General features: G+C 38.1%; 1 protein-coding gene across 1 annotated transcript; it reads right to left on the bottom strand.

Moving 5' to 3' along the window:
* Positions 1-355: 355 nt before the first annotated feature.
* Positions 356-19,735, bottom strand: LOC101858532 (CAAX prenyl protease 2). The gene is made up of 9 exons (XM_005089095.3): positions 19,609-19,735; positions 13,815-13,920; positions 13,184-13,264; positions 12,548-12,608; positions 9,188-9,246; positions 7,219-7,327; positions 5,992-6,063; positions 5,412-5,474; positions 356-3,285 (listed from the first exon to the last, which is right to left on the bottom strand). Exons 1-9 carry the CDS (start codon positions 19,728-19,730, stop codon positions 3,086-3,088), a joined length of 873 nt encoding a protein of 290 aa, XP_005089152.1. The 5' UTR covers positions 19,731-19,735; the 3' UTR covers positions 356-3,085.
* Between the last annotated feature and the right edge of the window lie 1,657 nt (positions 19,736-21,392).

The following is a 21,392-nucleotide window of genomic DNA, read 5'->3' as shown; positions in this document are numbered from 1 at the left end:
AAAATATGCGGGATGCACACCAGTTGTAGCTAGCTTCTTAATAATAGATCGTCTTTGCAAATTGCAACTGTGAAAACTGAACTTTGTAAAAGCTGACTTAAATTAGAAGACTTTTAACTCTGTGTCAGTAACTATAAGAAAGAAGGAGAGCAGCAGATTAAAATAATTTTGTTGATCAGCAGCTAAACTTGATGAGGTCATGGTACAAGGACAGGCAACCAGGTGACTTCAATGCATTTACACAGGACACTTTGCCCAAACAGTGACGATGAGGAATCTCTATGTAAATTTGAACTTACCCTCAGCACCAGTAAACATCCAACTAACTTCCATAAAGTTCTACTACAAACTTACAAAAGGAAGGAAACATTTTTATTTGTCAATGTTTACAGACTTACAAAAGGAAGGAAACATTTTTATTCGTCAATGTTTACAATTCTTTAAATAAGCTATGATGAAGAGAAAGCTGCAATCAGAATGGAAAAAAAAATGTTGCTTAAGAAAGGGAAATAACAGTAGTGTACTATCTTTTTCACAAATTTCACTTAAAGACCTTAATCAATCAATGAACTTGTGGAGCATTGAGAGAGGTCTTTTCAGTTTAAAAACTGAGGATGGAAAGGAGAAGAACAAAAAGCTAATCAATGAAGAATGGCCCTTAAAAACAGACTGGAAGAGACTAATGGCCATAGTACATATTTCAATAAACACTTCCTCAATCAACACATTCACACACACACACACAAACACACACACACACACACACACAAGCTGCTGAAAACTTTAGGAAGTCCTATGGAAATCTGTCAGATCAAATTATTCCCTGAGCTGACACCCAATGAAGTAAAGAATAAATCTGTCATAATGTGGTGAAATCAGGCGTTCGTCAAAATAATGAAAGCAAAGAAATCAGCCTTTTTGTGCCTGTTAGTGTAAGGCAATTTTTATTGATGTTTCATTTTTAGCTCAACGCCTTACATGTCCATTTATAAATACATTTCAGTGCGAGAATTTACTGAAAAATGTCTATTAAAGGTACAAAAAAAATGTAAATTTGTCATTTCCAAGGGCACTCAAGTTTTGGAAGTCAGTAAACTTTGACAGTCATTTTTCCGCTAATATTACCTGACACCAAGTGACCCCCACCTCCTTGAATTACAAGTATCTCAACTTCCATTCAAGATAGATGGATATTTTTTTCATATAGAGCTAGATAAATGAAAAAGCTTTAAGAAAACACCAATAATTATATAAATGCCCAAAATCTGACGATAGCCTGATTTCACTGCACTGTAACAAAAATATTTTAGCATTCAGCAAAACTGAACTTTTTAACTAGAACATGCATCTGTTCATTCAACTGAACTTTTACGCTAAACTGCTAAAGAGCAATATTTATGAAAGGCACGATAAAAAGACAACTTGATTATTCTAATGAAAGAACTATCACAAGAACCAGTACAAAGAACATACACATTTGTAGATGTGACTCAATTAATTTACAAATTCTGAGGTCCATGAAATATCAAGGACCAGTAGATCATGTTTTGCATGGTGTGGGTATATCGCCCTTTTAAGCAGTAACTGTAATCAAGGAGGGGGATATTCAGATTTATTGTCCATCACTGACGGGCGGCACCATGTGGGATGAAAGTCATGAAAACTCCCAAACCAACTCAAGTTCAAGAACACCCCATTCAGAATATGAACCAGGGCCACCCACTTTTTTCTCTCTCCGTGTAAGTGCTCTTAATACCCTCACCAAAACACAATTTCGATCATTTGGGAGGCAGGCTTCCTACCATGTCTGTCAAGGCCAACCCCAATTTATAAAGAGGGATACAGCATCCCAGCTGAAAAACTGAGATATTCTATTCAAATTTTCTCCCTAACTGCTACACCACAGATGCCAATGCAGGAATTTAAGTGAACAATCAATACATCCTAGAATACATTTAACTTGACACAAAAGAGCTTTAAATAAATGAACAAACAGTTTAGAGAAAGAACAGCATAGGTTATTTAATCATAACCAAAATAGACCAAACATGCAAAACATTTATATTCAGCTGAGGGAGTAAGATGTATGTACAAATTTCAAAACCTAAACTTAGTAAAAGCCTGAGCACACCTTGCTCCCTTTAGAATTCCCATATTTATTTTCAGTCTCTTATGAGGTTTGAGCTCTTGTGGCTAATTTCTGCACTTCTTAAAATTTCAAATATTAAGCTAGCGACGCTCATCTCTGAAAATCTGTTCTTTAACACACCTCCATCCCTATCAAATTATCATTCTCCCTAGAGCCCATACCTCTTTTAATCACATTGTCATACACAAACAATTTCCTAGAACATACAAATGCATATACAATGGAAATAAAAGAAATCACATGACTAGAGCAGAGTGATTAAATAACCAGTTATAAAAACTGGTACAGCTGTATAGAACTAGACAATATGTACATGGTATGGTCATGTCCACTGGTCTCACTGTCAATGAGAGAACCCCAAAATATAAAAGATTATGCATAAGTTAATGCACCATCATACAGTTGTGAAGAGAAGAGAGTTTTTTTTTTACAGTTGGTTGCCTTAAAAATCCAACAATACAAAACAAATAAACTCCCACACAATCCAAAAATCCACTCTTACAATTTCAATCTTGAGATGACAAAACAATGAGCCAAAAAACACGCCAACCCCCAACAAACAACTCTAACTAAACCCCAAAATAAAGTTAGAAAAAAAATAATAAAATAAAAATTCACAAACTCCCATTACAAAAACCTTTGCCAAAATAACGGCGAATACCCTTTTAAAACCTAATGAGCTAGATGCTACAATAAAACACAATGAATATCAATAATTGCAAATATCCCTTTAAAATCTTATTATCTAAATGCTAAAATAAAACATAATATATAAGAAAACAAATTTTTGATCTACAAACTTGAAACTTAAGTACAGTTCACACTTCAATCTCCACACAAAAATCTACTTCATCTTTAAAGAAAACAAGACGTGATCCAACCAAATCCCTGTCTTAAAAAGTAACAAAGTCTTGGGACAAACTCGGTGTAATCAGCTCATAACACATACACATCATTGGAATACAACAAGGGGCTCGTCAGTGGGTACAAGAGTAGCAGCCAGGAGACAAGGCCCAGCACAAACAGCGCAATCAAGCGGTGCCGAGTCGGGCTTGGGTAGCCCATCACCTCACCAAAGGATGGGAAGCCCATGTGGTTGCAGAAAGCATGAGCGATGACGGGCGCCATTAAATGGCCTGGATGGGAAAGATGGCAGGAACAGAAAAAAATGACAAACATTGCAAGAAAACTTCAAACGGTATTCAAATTCTGAAATGGTAAGAAATCCTGCAACTGAAAAGAATTCAAAAGGAAAAAGAGATTAAACTGAAAGCATAACTAAAGCGAGACGTTAACGATGAAAAATTGTTAGTGCATCGTGACTAGAACTAGTAACCATTTTATTATATTATTTTTTAGTTTTAGTAAAAGTTTTACGGAACTTGCGCAACACAATAAGTAGGTACCACAAACTGAAATTTCAGTCTTCTGATTTCATAGTTAACTGCACTACCTTATAGAACTTATCATTCTGAGCATTTCGATACCAAATATATATATATATATATATATATATATATATATATATATATATATATATATATATATATATATATAGCTTCATTTTTAACAAAGTTATGAACATCTGAAGTTGCAGAAAAATGTCATAGTTTTTTAATTGCGAAATGTCTACACTTTGAGATGTCACAACATTCTTAATTTTGAATGGACATTCACCAAAACTTATAGACACACACCTATGCACATAGAGAACAAGCTCAATTTTTTTCAGGGCTATCAAATAACTAGAAGATGGAAATTTATTGATGCAAACATGGTTTTTTGACCAAAACGGCAAAAAATACAAGGGGAGGTTAAAATCACCACTCGCGACCGCCGGCTTATCGGCTGCGCGCCGGGCCGTGCTGAAGGGAAGGAGAGAGAATTTATACGAAACCAGGGCGATGGTGCCCTGCTTGCGAGCCGACGGGGAGCGTCCGGTGTTTATTTGCTTATAATGGCTGTGTTATTCTTGAAGAGGAATGAATGGGCTTTATATGCCGATATATTTCCGTAGTCAGTCCGATCACTGGTTCCATAAAAAAAACAGCCCAGAAAGTTTTCACACGCAAATCTCTTCTATTAATTCTTTAAGGACAGTCTTTAGAAATATATCACCAGAAAGAGTGTCTTCTCATCTTGAATATCGACGAATCAGATTGCAGTATTTAATACCATACGCTCCCAATTCCTGTTCAACCAAGGTCACTCTAAAAATCAATACACGAAACATGCGGCCGCGACAGTGAAAACGTCGATAGTATTGTCTTTTATCCCGCCAGATTTTGCTTTCAAAAGAATTGTTGATTCAAATAAATAATACCACTAAAAAGAGGAAAAGCTCCTCTTTCTTCTGATATATCAAGTGTCTGTGTGTATGCATGATCACACAGTGTTTTAGGAGGGTAAAAATATGGGTTTTGGTCTCCGTGACAGTGCGCCACGGGGGCGCACGGCCAGTTTGCGGTACCTACAATAAAGTCATATAAGTGTCGAAGATTAGGTGTTAAAAGAGAGTAACAAACACAAAAAAAGGAGGGGAGATAAAGACGATAGATTTTTTATAGGAAAGAAGGAACAAACCACACCAGAGCACCCACTTTTATTATTTTGAGGCAAGTGTAACACCAACTGCATATGACTAAGCATGAAAAATGGGAAATTCAGCCATTTAATTTGAGTATATACTCAGCATATCTTGACTACGATGTTGCCCTGGCCTAACATAGTCATACATTTTTTCATAAAAAAGCATAATTTTTTCCTCTCATAGCTAAAAACAAAAAATTGCAGACTAAAAAGTCAATCTTATTTTCAAATAAAAATTCAGGAAAGGAATCAGGAAAGACATCAAACAAGATTGATTAAAAAAACTAAAATATGTTTCCGACAACAGAGTTCACTTACAAATATTTTGACAAGAGGTAGGAGTTTTCATGCATTTGATCAAAACGAGCATATCTGAAAATATACACTACTGGGTTACTGTGTAGTTGTCATGAAAAAACCCTGCAGCATGTAAAGATGACAAGAGTATCAATATGTAACACTCTCCATGAATGGGTTTACTGTAATCTGAAGCTACGGAAACTACCCTACATGGTAAAAAGAAAAAAACAAAACAATAAAAAAGCAGCTTTACATACTTGTATTATGAGGCTGATCAAAACTGGTCTCATTAATCAATCATAGATCCTATAGTATTTGTATTGAGTACGTATGGTACTGTATAAAACACAAAGGAAACAATTTTCTAGCTTACCAGTTCTCAAGAACAAGAAAGCAGAGTAAGCTCCAAACACTGTTGTGTATCCCAGCTGAAACACTGAAATAAATTTTTTTTTAAAGGCATAGTGAATGCTGTACTCAAATTACAAAAACCCACTTATACTGAAATAACACAACTTTCATAAAATAGAACTGCCAATATCATTGTTAAGAACAGAACCACACAAATACTTTTCCGGTTTGACTTTGGGTCAACAAGGTAATGGCACAGATATCTGTCATATTGATTATTTTGACAATTATTTGAAAGTCCTCCGTTATTTTTCAATCAATCACCCCCACCTCCCCTCCTTTTAGTGAACATGCACAGTGAGCCAATCCCTAAATGAAAAAACTTAGCCCATATAAAATCAGCAATGAAAATATGAAAAAGATTCAAAGTGAGAGAATAAAGAGGGGAAACAACAAAATTGGTAACTTTGTACCTTGACTTCAAAAAACAATCTTCCTGTTGCTTGTTAACACAATTGTAACAAAAACTGATAAAAATAAGACAATATTTTCCTCCCAATCCCAAAGAATTAAACCTGGTCCAGCCATACCAGATCACTTACACGACTGCTTGAAAGCTTCAGATACATCTTGCTGTGAATGTACAACTTTCTCTATCATGTGATGGAAATGTGCTGAAAATAACAAAACAGACATAAAGTTCAAATGTGTAGCATACTGGCAAAGACAATTTCTACAATTTCATGCAACAGTTCACTAAACAAACCCTCATGTACAAGTCCCTGATACAAAAAGAAGAAGTGAGATCACAGTTGAGATAGGTCTTTTACTTGCTTAAAGCTGACATTCCATATGCCCGAAAAACCGATGCGAATTTCGGGTGCGAACTATATTTTTCGCGCCAACCTTTTTGTCATTGTGTAAATCCATATACCGGAATTCCGCAGGGCATATCCGAAATTCGCATGCGAAGATTTCGTTTCGCACGAGGGAGCGAAACTTTTTTCTTCGGCACCCGAATTCTCCGTGAAGTGGGCGGGGCTTATTTCCCGCCAAATCTACTTCAAAAGAACAAAGCTGCATAGAAGCACTAGGTAACTTACCCCCCCCCCCCCTTAAATGCACTTGAATACAACTTCTTACATACATTAATTATAACTTAAGATTGCTGTCTGTGCCGCAGCCACATCGGCCAGCGCTGTCGGTGATAGGACCGAAGTTTCGAAAAGAAAACGACCCAAGAAAGCAAAGCTTATGAAGGAAAGGCCATCATCAAGTCTGGACAAAGTAATTTAAAGCCTGCGTTCGTAGGAACAGGAGTTCTAACAGCAAAATTCTCTCGTTTTCAACGTAGAGTGCTTGCTCTGACTGAATTGGTGTCGTGATTTCAGTCAGATGACGGATACTAATTTCGGGTATATGGAAGGAGGGCTCTTTTTTCATCGCACGCGAATTTCGTGTACGAAATTCGCACCCGAAGTTCGCATCGGTTTTTCGGGCATATGGAATGCCAGCTTAAGACTAGTATCTAGCAAAATTCCCTCTTTGGGATTGTCAAGAGCCAGAGGCTATAAATAACCGTAGAGACACATTGAGCACCTGAAGTAGAAATACAAGAAAAAGATACTCATACAACAACTCATTCAAAGAATACGATTTAATCAGAGAGCAGAGGACAAGCTCTCAGTATCTCTAATTCTCTTTTTAAAAATCTAAATCTCAGTTCCGAAAAATACCTAACGATTTGGCTGTCGGAAAAAAAGTTGACTCTCCTTGAGTACAAAAGGAAAAAAAGGAAAAGCAGTGTTCCAGAGTGTAAAAAAACCTACCAACTCCAAAAAACAAAGGGCACAGCAAAATAGACCAGCCTTCTCCAAGTCTCGGTAACAAGACAGGCAGCATACACGCCCGAAATATAAACTCTTCTGACAAAGGAGCCTGAAACAAACATGTGCAAGTTTTCAAAAAAAAGTGAAAACAATCATGAGAAAGTGTTAAAAATGAGACATTAAAGACTTGAACTGCGCTTTCAATTCATTTTTGAAAATCAATCCAAAGAAAACATTTAATATCACAAAAATTCACAGACCTAAACTCAACATTTATGCACATGAGAACTACTGTTTATGACTCGCACTACTGCTATGTAATAGATAGAGCCAGTTTGTTCATTTGTCTGCTTAACTACAGCTCAGTGTAAGACTCTGTGCCATACACCATTATGAGAAATGATATATGACGGAGTTTTACACTGAACAGCCGATAAGGTAATACGATATCAAGAGATGTGGAGAAAGAAAACAAGAAAGGAATGATTGTAAATGCAAGAAGAATAGGACATGTCAACACAGTACAGGCTTAGTCTTAAGTATTTCTTGTACTGTATACTATGTGGGTGCATTTCCAGCTCTACTGACAAAATCAAGTGGATGAGTGAACTCGATAGCTCAAGAATTATTCGCAACATCAAATGACAAGGGCTATGGGATTAGTACCCGCCAGGGGGAGTCCTTAAGAAAAGCAATTTGATCTTAGCTTAAAAATAGGGTACTTCACATGACAATGTACACGTGTTTCATTGAATGAGTGATGATTTTTTGTTTCCTATGCACTTATAACATGACTTGTTTGCTTTTGCGCATGTCATCGTTAACACGTTAAAGAACAAAAGATGTGACATTTTATCACAATTTATTATATCTTTTATATGAAGCACTGCTAACTTGGAAGAAAGGGAAATTAACTAAAAATTCCAACATTCGAGTGATAAGGCAACACATAGTTATTAACAAGTAATGTCTGACAGTGACAAATTTCAGGGAGGGTGACCATCGTGCTGTGTCCTTGACTAGACAGCAAAAATCCCAATATCGCACAGCGGACATCAGCATCAGCACTGTACATCATGTCTCTTACTTGTCACTTTTGTTGTTACATTTTATTTATGTCACAAGTGTAGGGTCATTATTATTGTCAATGCTGTTTAGCATGTCATATACAAGTCACTGCTGCTGCTCTTTAGTATTGTTTGTTTTAGTAGAGGTTTAACGCCGCTCACAACTGTGTAAGGTCATATGAGCACCAAGGGGTGGACGTCAACAGAGAAGTCCTTACAGGGAATCATGCTTACTCTGCTCACCTCTTTAGCTTCAACAGCACAAAGTCTGCTTCGACTATCAAGGTACCCCGGAAATAGCGGGTCACAAGAGTGTGAAAAGTACACAAAAGAAGTAGAGCTAAATTACGATAGTAAAGATAAGGAAAGAAAAAGCAGCAATTCCCTGTCGCAGTTCAGGCACAGTTATGAGCATGGCATTGATGAATCAGCCCATTTACAATTACAATTCTACTGTGCATAAGAACATGGTTAATGTCCTCCCTTTGGGAACGGCCTAAAGACACTTCAGTTAGTAGCACTGCCCCAGGGGGGGGGGGGGGGGGAGTAGCTCTGTAGTATGTCAAATATCAATCATTATTATTGTTGTCACCATCCTTGCCCTTTTCAAACAAATCTGTCTCTAGGGTTCACTAAAAATCGTTTCTTTCTTATTCTTTTGGTTCATTTGGATGACTTTTTAACAAAGTTATTCTTCTGTTTCACTGCACAAAGTTAGATTAGAATAAAAAAAACAACACTAACAAGGTCACCAGCTGCAAGCACAACACAAGACTTATGACAGAAAAGTAAACAGATGATAAAAAAAACGTTTAAAACAGCAGGAGCAAGTTCTACTTCAACAAAGCATATTATTCATCTTAGTAGTACACTACTCAAGAGAAAGATCTCATCCCCCTTACCACAATGTGATTCCTGAGCCACACATAGTTTTTAACAGAATTTGTCCAGTATTTTGATTCTGAAATATATGAGACAAATTGCATTATTTAAAACATACAGGAAAACTTAAATACACATTTCCATCTTTCGAAGTGACTGCTAACATTAATCAAAGTGGTAAATGAGTAAGAAAGCATGAAAAGGTGAATAGTGTAAAACGCTACGACAACAAAGACAGGAAACAAAATCCTTGAGTGTCTACTCAATTATTAAGATATGTGAGGCATGCTGACAAAATGAGTTACTTCTCGCAATCCACAAAAGGAGATAGTGGCCAAAAATCGACATTAGAGTCAAATTTGTAGAACATCTATTGATGCCACATTCTTTAACTATAACCTGTCTTCTATTATTTCATACTTATAAATTGTAAAAACTTCACCTACAAGCATGATGTTTCTATTTCCTTAAGGCTTGAATCCGAGAAGTAACTCATTTTGTCAGCGCGCTTCACATATATAAATATTGCTGCAGTTATTGCACAAAAAATCTTGGGAAACAGAGAGACCACACACTCATTTGTATTTACATAAACCCATCCCCCCTGGACCTCAGACTGTACGCTCTTCAAACAATGCGTTATATCGTAGAAGCAGTTCAAATGTAAGGAATGAAAGCAAAATTTTTCATGAGAGAGAATTAAACACTATTTCAGTCTATTAAAAATTATACCTACCTTTTGTATTTTTTCTTCCTTTTTCTTTCATGATATAGAATTTGAATTTGGACAAAACATTTCTTAAGCCCATGCAACAGATACAAATAAATTTCAAAATTTTGTGCTTAGTACATCTGAACAGCTGGCTGACGATATGTTCCTATTCTAGTGTTTTGTCCCTCACCTTTCAGACAGCTACATGACATTTTCTGAAGTACTCTGGATTATTTACACAAACGAAAAATCTCTTCTGTTTTAGATAATGATTAATTTCTCCTGCCACTTATATCTGAGATCAGGGCTGTCAAAAACCTGATAAAAGAAACCCTGAAGTCATCCACTGATCATTTCAATGTGTAGCTAGGATCAAACCAGGTCCGTAAGCATGAGCAGAAAGCACCTTACATCTAAAATACCAGAATATCTAGAATCCTCTAGGATGATCAGTAAAAGAATGTGTACGGCAAACCTGCTCTAACAGTCACCTGTTAAAACAATCACTTGTACAAACAGCGACCCCCCCCCCCCCCCCCCGCCATATTATTTTACATTATAATAACACGGTGTAAGATGGTCACCTGTTTAAGACGGCCACTTTTCTCCTCAACAATGGCTGTCTGTCTTAAACAATTTCAACAGTACTTTGGCAACCCAAGTCTAAAGTACTTAAAATGCTAAAAATGTTCCAAAAGTTAAAAACGTTTCATCAAGAGCACTGGAATTGTTAACTCACAGCGCCGAAAACTGGCCGAAATCGTGCCTCTTAGTTTCCCAGGCCAGCGACATCTGGAAGTCATTAAATCACCGTCGGAACCGCTCCGTGCCGGGTTACGCGGGGGTCACTGGCCGCTCCGTTGCACATCAGCTACAGGCGGGCAGGTCATGGCGTAATCGACACTTTTGACACTAATTATCGGCAGTATCCTCACTCTAACCACAAATTATTCCATGCAATAAGAAAAGAGCAAGATTCCCCCTCTCAGTCAGCGAAAACCCGATCTCAATGCGACGATATGTGCCGATGCTACAGTGTGTGCAAAATGTTCTAATTTTCATATAATGTAATCTGTGTGTGCTGCACTTAATTCACTTTTAATTTCCAAAGTGCTCGGTCAATCTCAACAAATTTTGGTACATGCACTGATGACATATCTGTGCTTTACGTGTATAATTTTCATCATTGTTTGAAGAATAGTTATTGCAATATAAGTCGCTTACATCTGATTCTCATCCAGTGCCTTTTTAATTGACCCGTGCAATTGTGTACACTGGATTCTATGCTGTTTTAAGTTCAACACTTCTCCGTTAATTTAATAGATTGTTGTTTCTATGAAAGGCAGACGTATTTGTGCTTAATGTGTATAAATTTCATCTTCGTTGATTGAGCCGTGTTACGATATGAGGTAGAATCCATTTGCCCGTGATTCATTTCTAACAGGTTTACTGAAATCTCCGTATGGAACACACACACGGGAGACGTTCCCGTTCCTCCTCTCTGAATGAACTTTGTCGCGTTTAATAAGAACGTGACTAAAGTACAACAGAGGCTGATAAGAACGCTCAGACTTAATAATATGAGTCACTGCCAAGGGATATTTTATCATCCAATCATTGTTGACAAAGCGCACACTATAGGTTTGATTTTCGACTCTCTCAACCAAGCATACAGTCAAATTCATAATGACATCTCACACAGTGCACCTATTCCGAAAACCTCTATTCCAGGAATTCAGACAGCAATAGACACGTACATGAAGCTGTACAGAAAACATTTTCCAAAAAAGTAAATCCCCAAACAGCGCAATTAAGAACAACACTGCATTCCATCCATAACACAACACGGCTTTGGCTTGGGCCCGCTGGAAGAAAAGGAACCGAAAGCTGCCACCAGTCTATTTTAAAAATTGAAAAGTGGGTTCAAGGCATCGTAAACAATACGTAAAAACTATGATACGTTATGAACGCACATTAATTTGCTCCAGAGAGCATCTTCACTGCAGGCACCGAGAAAACAACCACGGCGCCATAGATAAGCGTAGATCTACTGTACAAAATGTGTAAAGAGATCTGTGTCATGAATTTAATGAAGGGTACTGTAATGAGAATTTCATCACAAGCCCGACGAATTTGGCTGTTGAACGAAAATGCAAAAATGTGGATTACTAATCTTCCAACAACGATGTCCTTTGGTAAGTAGATACCCACATTAAGTGTCTTTATTCTGAGCGAGATTTAGTGAGTTTATTCCCGCACTTTGGTAGTTACATAACTTTTAATTCGGTGCATATTTCCTTAATTACCACATATAAAATGGCTGTATTTGATCACATGCAGTTAAAAAACTATACTAGATATCTTCGTTGCATTTTCACAAACTGTACATTGAAAGAAGAAACTCAAAGATGGAACACTATGTGTATATTGATAACCCTGCTTTCATTCGTGAGCGTTGAAACAAAACTGTGTAAAATTGCCGTGGTATGTAACTCCGAGCGTGGAGTGAGTGCAGGTAGACTGACCGGCAGCTGACCAAGCAGCGTACAGCCTGGCGAAACTAAACGACCGCTGATTCGGCGCTGTGAACTACATAGGAAGCCGAAAAATGGCAAAAAGACATATTGAAGCTTCATCCATGTCCAAAGTGACCAAACATAACACCTACCTAAGTAGAGGCTGAACACCCCATCCAAGTAGTGAAGAGAAAGTGGCCCTAGGAACAACACCTGAGGACAGAGATATTTTATTTGTACTGTACAGTGATAACCTTATTGCTAATAGTCAACAGTACGGAACAGTATGGTATAGGTATAACACCCCTAAATAAACAGTACTCTCATTTAAGAGGCAAGTGAGTAGTTATGGAAAGGAAGTGTAAAATAAACAGTTGCTATATAATGCAAATAAAAGAAAAAGAATCTAACGATGAACACAATCAGTGAATTTCTGCCCACTAAAAAGTTTCTTAAATAATTTTATTACTTCCACAATATTACTTTTTTTAGTCAAAGCAGACAGACTACAAGTTAAAAACAATAGAGTGAGTTCTACTTCTCTTCTCATAGAAACCTCCAACCTATTTTTTAAAAAGTTGATGGAAAATACAAACTTAACTCTGACTCCAAAAATCAGATTACAGAAAGTAGTTACAATGTTACATGCCACGCATGTTAATTACTATTTAAGATCTCTTCCTAAAGTTCTTTTTTATTTATCAACGAAGTTGCCAGATGGCATCTGGCAGCTTCCTTGATGAAAAGGTACATCAGGAAGAAATATTACCAGCACATTCAAACCTTACCATTGTCAAGAACAAAGGAACTATGCATGCTGGAATAAAGCCCCAGAAACGAATTCCAAGCCACTCCAGCAAAGTATTCGCCTGAAATACAAATAAAACAACTCAAAATCAGCGTTTAGGACTTGGAATAGAAAACCAAAGATAATTTTTTTAAGTTAAAAAAAAATTCAAAGAAAACTACAGTGCAGGATAATGGGAAAGCTATTTTACAAAATGAGTGTTGCGACAACAAACCACTTTTGACTTAGAGGTGATCTAGAAGTTGTATAAAAGGAAGAATTTGGATCTCACTTTTTCCTAGAACTCTATTATTTAAAGTAAAGTTTTTCAAAGCTAACAAACAGGATAAAAAGCTTCCTTAGCCAGTACACATTATACTTGATATATGACTGTTCTTGAATTTACCACACGCAATGTCTGTGGAGCTGACCTAAAATATATAGCATGCAAGACAGACAAGGATTATTTATCAAGATTTTTCATAATTCATATCATCCAGGCAATGTGTATCCCAGCGAGAAAAAGAAGAAACAACACAGATAGAAGTAAACCTGAAAAGAACCTCAATGAAATTACGATACAAAAATAATTTTTCAAAAAGCAGAGTGAGAATTTACACAAGAATACTCACATGAACTTTATCAGAAGGGGAAGCAACAGTCCACAGGAGGACTGGAGCAATGGCACAGACAGACGCAACACTCAAGAATCTTCTTTTTATGACATCAGGATGATCTCTGTGAACACAGTTGACTTGTTCATTAGAAACATGTGCATGAAGTTTTATTACTTTTCAGACCTGGAGTACTAGCAGGATCAAACATGTGAAAAGTAGACATTTACATAGGGTTTTTCAATGTGCAATGATAATTCTAAAAATTCAAATATTTAAATTTAAAAAACTATCAGACAGTTCCTATTTAATTTTTGGCCGGTGTTTAAATGCTTGTGTGCGCCACTTCATGAAGTTAATATATTGAGTGACAGTACCACTTCAGGAAGAGACACTACCAAACTCAGCTCTACTAATATAAAAATGGTATGACATATTCCAATTCCAATAGATCATGCAGTAAGAGGGAACCGCAGCCGGCAACGAAAGTAAAAATAAATGTAAGAAAATAATTCATCTCTACTCTAAGGCTAGGATGTTTCTGTGCTTGAGTGGATTCAAAATGATAGTTTTAAAAGAAAGGCAATAAAATTATAGAAAACTGTCAAGAAAACGTGGTACACATAGTTGTGCTTAAATTGTAGCAGGATCTTAAATTTAAGCACCACAATCCACCTTGAACACGAAAATATGAAGCAAAAAACAATCGGTCAAAATTTTTTTACTACTTAAGGCTGCGTCTATTCGGACATGTGCTCATTTAAGCTCCCGTGTATATTCCGACAAGTGTCCTTCTACTCTAGCATGAATGCGAGTACCGTACATTGTGAGTCTTTTTCTTTTTAAGAATGACGTGCTGCTCTTCTTTTTGGATTTGAACTGATACATTTTTGCAGTTTGCATAAATTGCATTCTATTTTTCTTATAGAATGATTAAAAACAAGGCACTCTTCGGGAGAAGTAGTCCCGGCTTAACTCCATAGAAATTTATACACACAAATTGGGAAACAAAAATATAGTCAAGTAAAAACGTTGATCGAGTTGTCAGGGTGAAAAGGCCATGGGTAAGTTTTTAGAAAAGACCCACACCCATTTTAGACTATTTTTCGGAACTATTTAACCTTTTTTAGTGTGCTGAGAACAATTTTGGCACTAAAAACTGTCACAAACAATTATTTTTGTGAATTTAGGCCGGGGGCAGACCCCCTGCATCCCATGTCCCCTTTTTGGCGCTCTTTGGAATCTAGATCTACAGTAATTCTAGATCTAGATAGTCTAGAATCTATATCTAGATGTATGACTAAGTGCAGGCTACACTTTTGATAGTACACACTCAACTGTCACAAAAATATTATAAGATCTCTGGTGTGTTGTCCGTGCTATATTGCACCAAGAAAATTTATATTCTCTAGGGAAAGGAAGTGGCTATCCTCACCCCGGGTGAGAATAAAAATACGATCGACCTCTCACCCTGGGGTGAAACAAGACCCCTTTTTCCTAATTGCGGAATACTGTCTATCGGTGTGGATGATCAGATAGATAAAACAAAGTAAAAATGACGTTATATTACAAAAGTTCTAATTTGATCATCCACAAAGATGCTAGATCTATATATGGCTATTTCACTTTCGAATAGAGCCAAACTATGCGGGGCGCCATTTTGTTCTGCCCGGAAGTTCTCGCAAGATCTACTCCTTCTCTCTCTCTTTCTGAATACTGTCTATCGGTGTGGACGATCAAACTGACTAAAACAAAGATAAAAAATTATGTTAAAACACAAAAATAAAATACTTTGGTTGTCTACAAAGATGCTACGGCTATTTAACTTTTCGAATTGAGCCGAACTACACGGGTCGCCATTTTGTTTAGCTCGGAAGTTCTCGCGCTACTCCTCTCTCTCTCTCTCTATCCCCCCTCTCTCTCTTTCTATCTCACTCACTGCCCACAGACAAAATTGCATGCTTTCAACACAAGAAGAGCGCTGGAACGTTTGTTCACGGTGAACACTACACCGGTTGGCCTATCACAATGAAGGCACACCGGGTGAGAGCTATTCTGATTTCTGACCCGGGGTGAGAATAGTTAATAGATCTAGAGGTGGCCCAATGGAAATTCGTTCTCAACAATAATACACTACTGCACTGAATCCGGTGATCTTATACTTTAGCACGTTAAATTCCGTATCCCCGTCAAAACTTTGAACTGGGCCTAAAATGCACAAACTCAAACTACCGTAATTTTGTCATGAACAGAAGGTACACCAGTGGTTTCGGTCTTCCAAAATGATTTTGGAAGCCATTGAGTAGGCCCCCTTATAATCTAGATTTAATAGTGGTCGCTCGTTACGGAAGTCCCCAATTGAAGAATTTAATGAGCTAAAGTAGATGGAAGTCGCTATCCTCACCCGCGGTGAGAATAAAAATACAATCGACCTCTCATCCCAGGTGAGACTGGCCAGCGATGGCTATTCTCACCCGGTGTGAAACAAGACCTGTTTTTCCTAATTTAAGAACACTGTCTATCGGTGTGGATGATGAAATTTGACAAAAGCAAAGAAAACAATGGCGTTATAGCACAAAAGCAAGTTAATTTGATCGTCTACAAAGATACTATCTACAACTATTTCACTTCGAAGTGACTATTCGGACTCGAGTCCAAATAGAGAAAAATTATATTCGGACTCTGAATTGAGTCCAGCATGACGTTCATTCCGACTTCCGACCCTTGAACATATTTCCAGCATTTACGAACTTTTTTTTCGATTATAAAGATAACAGTCTAGACATGAGCTTTAATATCCAGTTACTAGATCTAGATCATATATCTAAACTGGCTCTCCCTGCATCATTGGTATGAACAGAACGATCAAGATGAGCTGACCTTGCCGGGGGCAAAGTCAATTATGTCGACCAATGAGATGGCGCGTAACGATCTCGCACGCTCGGCTTGCTGGGGGAAGAGGCAACGGCTGTCGGTTTAGTGCAATGAGATAAAAGAAATAATAATTACAGAAAAACTATAACACACAATAAAATGAAATTAAACATGTGGAAAGACAAAATGTGGTGGGAGTAATGATGATGCTGTAGTGGTGGTGGAAAGACCCTGAGTAGTCAGTCACCGTGTACTAAGACACTGCCAGTGGGTAGACCTAATGAGAGTGCAGTCTTTTGACTTTTGACACAATTACACAGTCCTAGTAGGCAATTCTAGTTCTAATTTTTGTTTTACGTAAAATCCCCCGTCCACGGTTATATAAATGTATGTAACCTCCTTACACTCACAAGACTCATTTAGAAGCCGAGTCCGAATAAATAAAACATTTTTTTCGGACCCGAGTCCGAATAGATAAAAATAATATTCGGACTCGAGTCCGAATAGAGCTGGCCATTTCCCTTTTCGAATCGAGCCGAACTACGTGGGTCGCCATTTTGTTTTGCCCGGAAGTTCTCGCAAGATCTACTCCTCCTCTCTCTCTCTCTGTGTCTTTCGGAATACTGTCTATCGGTGTGGATGATCAAATTGACCAAAACAAAGATAAAAAATGATGTTAAAACACAAAAGTAAATTAATTTGGTCGTCTACAAAGATGTTACGGCTATTTAACTTTTCGAATCTAGCCGAACTACGCGGGTCGCCGTTTTGTTTTGCCCGGAAGTTCTCGTGCTACTCCTCTCTCTCACTGCCCACAGACAAAATTGCTCGCTTTTAACACAAGAGAGCTGGAACGTTTGTTCACGTCACAGAATTAAGTGATCTTTTAGTTCCGTTCGTTAAAGTCCACAATCCATTTGTTTACATCCAGAGAAGAAATCCGTAAGTCTTGACGACCAGCACAAAGAACAGGGATGCAACCAAACTGCAAAACATCAAAATTATAGTAGAATTCAGGGGGGGCATGCCCCCAGAACCCCCCCCCCCACCGTATTTTTATTAGGTCAGTGAAACCCCCCTACTCTTGACTCTTGGGACTTAAACGAACGAAACTACAAAATCACCCAGAATGAGAATTCTACACTTCTGTTATAATCACAGTAGAGTAGAATTCTGTGGTTCACGGTGAACGCTGCACTGGTAGGCCTAGCTATCACGGTGAACGCACACCGGGTGAGAATAGCCAAAAGGCTCGCCTGCGCTCTATGCTTGAATTCTGGTGTACAATAGAAATAAGATTCTACAAACGAACCATACATGACAGATGAGAATCTTCAGTGCCTTAAATTATTCGAAGTGACTATTCGGACTCGAGTCCGAATATGAAAAAATGTTTTTCGGACTCTGATTCTTGTCCAGCATGACATCACTTCCGACTTCCTGTGACTCATGACTCCGGCTTCCTGTCCTGCCTCGCTCGTGACTCGCCTCAGGCTGGGTAGAGACCGGGATCACTTCGGGCAAAATGGCGTTAAATTGTGCAGGAGCCGAGTTTTTATCTTATATGATGAATTTGAGGCCGGCCTGAAAAGTTATAGCGCTTCTAATTGATAAATGTTTATTTGTCAAGAGGTCATCAGAAGCAATTAAAGATGGCTCGTTAGCATGTGTCGGGGTCGGATGGGCGGCCTGCACACGTGAGGATGTGTGTGCGTGTCGGGGAGGGGGGTCACTATCGGTCCGAGCGTTGAACGTCGCATACGCGTCAGTCTCTCCCCCCCCCCCCCCCCGGCAACTGATCATTATTACAATAATAAGGCTAGTCTTGACGTAGATCTACGTATGAATTGTGCGCTGGTCTATGGAATCAAAAGTTGCCGTATGCTCGGCTCTACACAGCAACACAACTTCTTCTTGGTAAACAATCGAGATGACACAGGCTTGTGTATTTGAACGAATCGGTCTTTTTTTTTAACACAGCTCATAATATGCAGGTGCCAGGTGGTCTGCTTATCTTCAATTTTACCTTTTTCTACAACAAAAAAAGTGGGAAACATGGGGGGTGGGGGGGGGGGGCATATCAATAAGGCGGCGGGAATCGGATCGGCAGATAAAGTGTGGGAGAAACTAAAAAAGGCCACCTCTATTCTCACCCGGAGTGAGAATAGTGCAGGCGAGTCTTGTGGCTATTCTCACCCGGTGCGCGTTCACCAAATTTTGCGTTCACCCTAAACCACAGAATTCTACACTGTGATAACAGAAAAATTGTAGAATTCTGTGCCGTGAACAAACGTTCCATTACAACTGTAGCCTACTAAAAGCGTACAATTTTGTCTGTGGGCAGTGGAGAGAGAGAGAGAGAAAGAGAGAGAGGAGTAGCGCGAGAATTTTTGGGCAAAACAAAATGGTGACCCGCGTAGGCGTAGTTCGGCTCGATTCGAAAAGTTAAATAGCCGTAGCATCTTTGTAGACAACCAAATTAATTTACTTTTGTGTTTAAACATCATTTTAAAACTTTGTTTTGGTCAATTTGATCGTCCACACCGATAGACAGTATTCAGAAAGAGACAGAGAGAGAGAGAAGAGGGGAGGAGTTGATCTTGCGAGAACTTCCGGGCGGGTGAGAATAGCCACTTTCAACTAAAAAATGGCGGATAATTGGAAAAGCACTGAACATTAGATCTAGATATCTAGATCTATCTTGATCTAAATCTAGATGTAAATGTAGACGTAGAAATCTAGATCTAGATCTATATCTATATCTATATCTATAATCTCTAGATCTAGAATCTAGATCTAGTGCTGTTGTCTGCTGTGTTGTTGTCGACTGTCTGTTTTCTCCCTGTCCTGTTGTTGCATTGTGCCGGCTTCACTTTTCTAAAGGGGAAAAACAAAAAGAAAGCAACTAAACTGCTTTAACCTGATATTACAAACAAACCTGCTTTTGTCCTTTATCGTTGCACCCCAAACATATAGACTTCCAACATATAAAACAGCAAAGAAGAAACACAATAAAATTGCCAAGAAAGTGGGCAACGTATCGAATACCACGTTCGCCATTTTGTTTGTTCTCCAGTAATAATAATGGATTGGAAGGAAGTTTCGGTCAACACATGACGTGTATTCGCAAGACGCGACGTGACCACTGCATAATTTACTGCAGGAACATTGCTGTACTATAATCTTGAAATCGAAAAATAAAAATAAATGATAAAGAGTTATTTTTCGTGGAGGAGGTTTGAGGGGTAGGTGGGGTGGGGGTAGGGAAACATAAACGGGTTCCATGAATCCAGTTGAAAAAAAAAAGCTTTTTACGAAGAGATTTGAAATGGTGAAAAGGGGGGGGGGAGGGTACAAACATTATTCTACTTTATTTTCACCTTATTAAGATACATGTACTCCAGATAAAAACACATTTTAAAACTGTCAAATTAAGAGCACTGAATGAAAGATGAATAGATAACGCATTCTATGTGCTAGTGATAAACAAATAATCTAAATTGGCCACTTTGAATGTGGCTTACACAAGATAATTCTAGCCACTTGTTTTTTGTTTTGTTTTTTTTAAACTTAAATTTGGATTATGCTGGTATTTGAATTTTTGACAACTTTTTGTTCTGAACAGATTGTTTGATGTTGTTGTTGTTGTTGTTGTTGTTGTTGTTGTTGTTGTTGTTGTTGTTGTTGTTGTTGTTGTTGTTGTTGTTTTTGGTTCTAAAGACGTGTAAGTACAAAAAAAGTAACGTATCAATAGATGTTGTCGAGGTATGAATTTTGATTTTAAAAAAACAACAAAACAAAAACACGTTCAACCCACACCCTTGGTTCACCGCTCAACCTCATCCAAAGTTGGCACAATTTCATTATTTGGCTCTCTGAAACTGGTCTATAATGTTCTTGTTTTTAATGAGTTATTCTGTTTGATTAACATATTCGCGTAAACGAGCTTAGTTATTTACTGTATTCCCAGACACTATAACATAGCCCAAAGCTTTTCGCATATTATTGCCCGGACTCAGGGGTTTGAACATTACTTCTAAACTATTATCTTAAAGTAGAACTCCACTTATTATCCAGGGATCCGTTTCTTGGCTACGTTGGCCAACATTGTGAATTTGATCAGAGCGCAGCAATGATTTAGTGAAGTCATAACGTTTCGATCAAACCTAAGTAAGTGCGGTTCAAAAGCTGAAAAAAATTTTGTGCATCGGGGCAGAGTGGATCAGCAGTCGCTTAAGTTAAATACATTTAATAAAATACACTGAAGTGCAGTTAAACATAGGATTTCCATGTCTTGAGGCCGGGCTGCCAAAGTTGCGATCGAGTGGTTTTGTGTTCAATCCCTAGCGCTATCCTAGGCAAACTGCAAAATCAGTATTATGGTAATTAACTGGGAAAGTAAGTGCCCCCGTCAATTTACATCCGATTCAGGGAGGGGGGGGGGGGGGGCTTCACTCACTTCTGTCCTAATGCATTCAGTAGGATTAGGCATATTCAATTCCAAGAGAAACTGATGTGGGCGCACTGTATATAAGGACGAAAATGAACGACCATCTTCCTTTTAATGTAGGTCTATCAACACTTGAAGGTGAAGGTCCTCCATCTTCCACAACTGGCGGTCGTGTTGTTTTTGCTGTTGATGCTTTTGTAACTGTTTTTTGTTTTGTTTTTGTTTTACGGAAAAGGGCTGCTAACCCTTTGCCCAACCGACCTTAGTCGCCT

The sequence above is a fragment of the Aplysia californica genome, unplaced genomic scaffold (assembly GCF_000002075.1).
Source record: "Aplysia californica isolate F4 #8 unplaced genomic scaffold, AplCal3.0 scaffold00003, whole genome shotgun sequence".
Classification (NCBI taxonomy): Eukaryota; Metazoa; Mollusca; class Gastropoda; order Aplysiida; family Aplysiidae; genus Aplysia; species Aplysia californica.
This window is presented reverse-complemented; position numbering and strand designations above follow the sequence as displayed.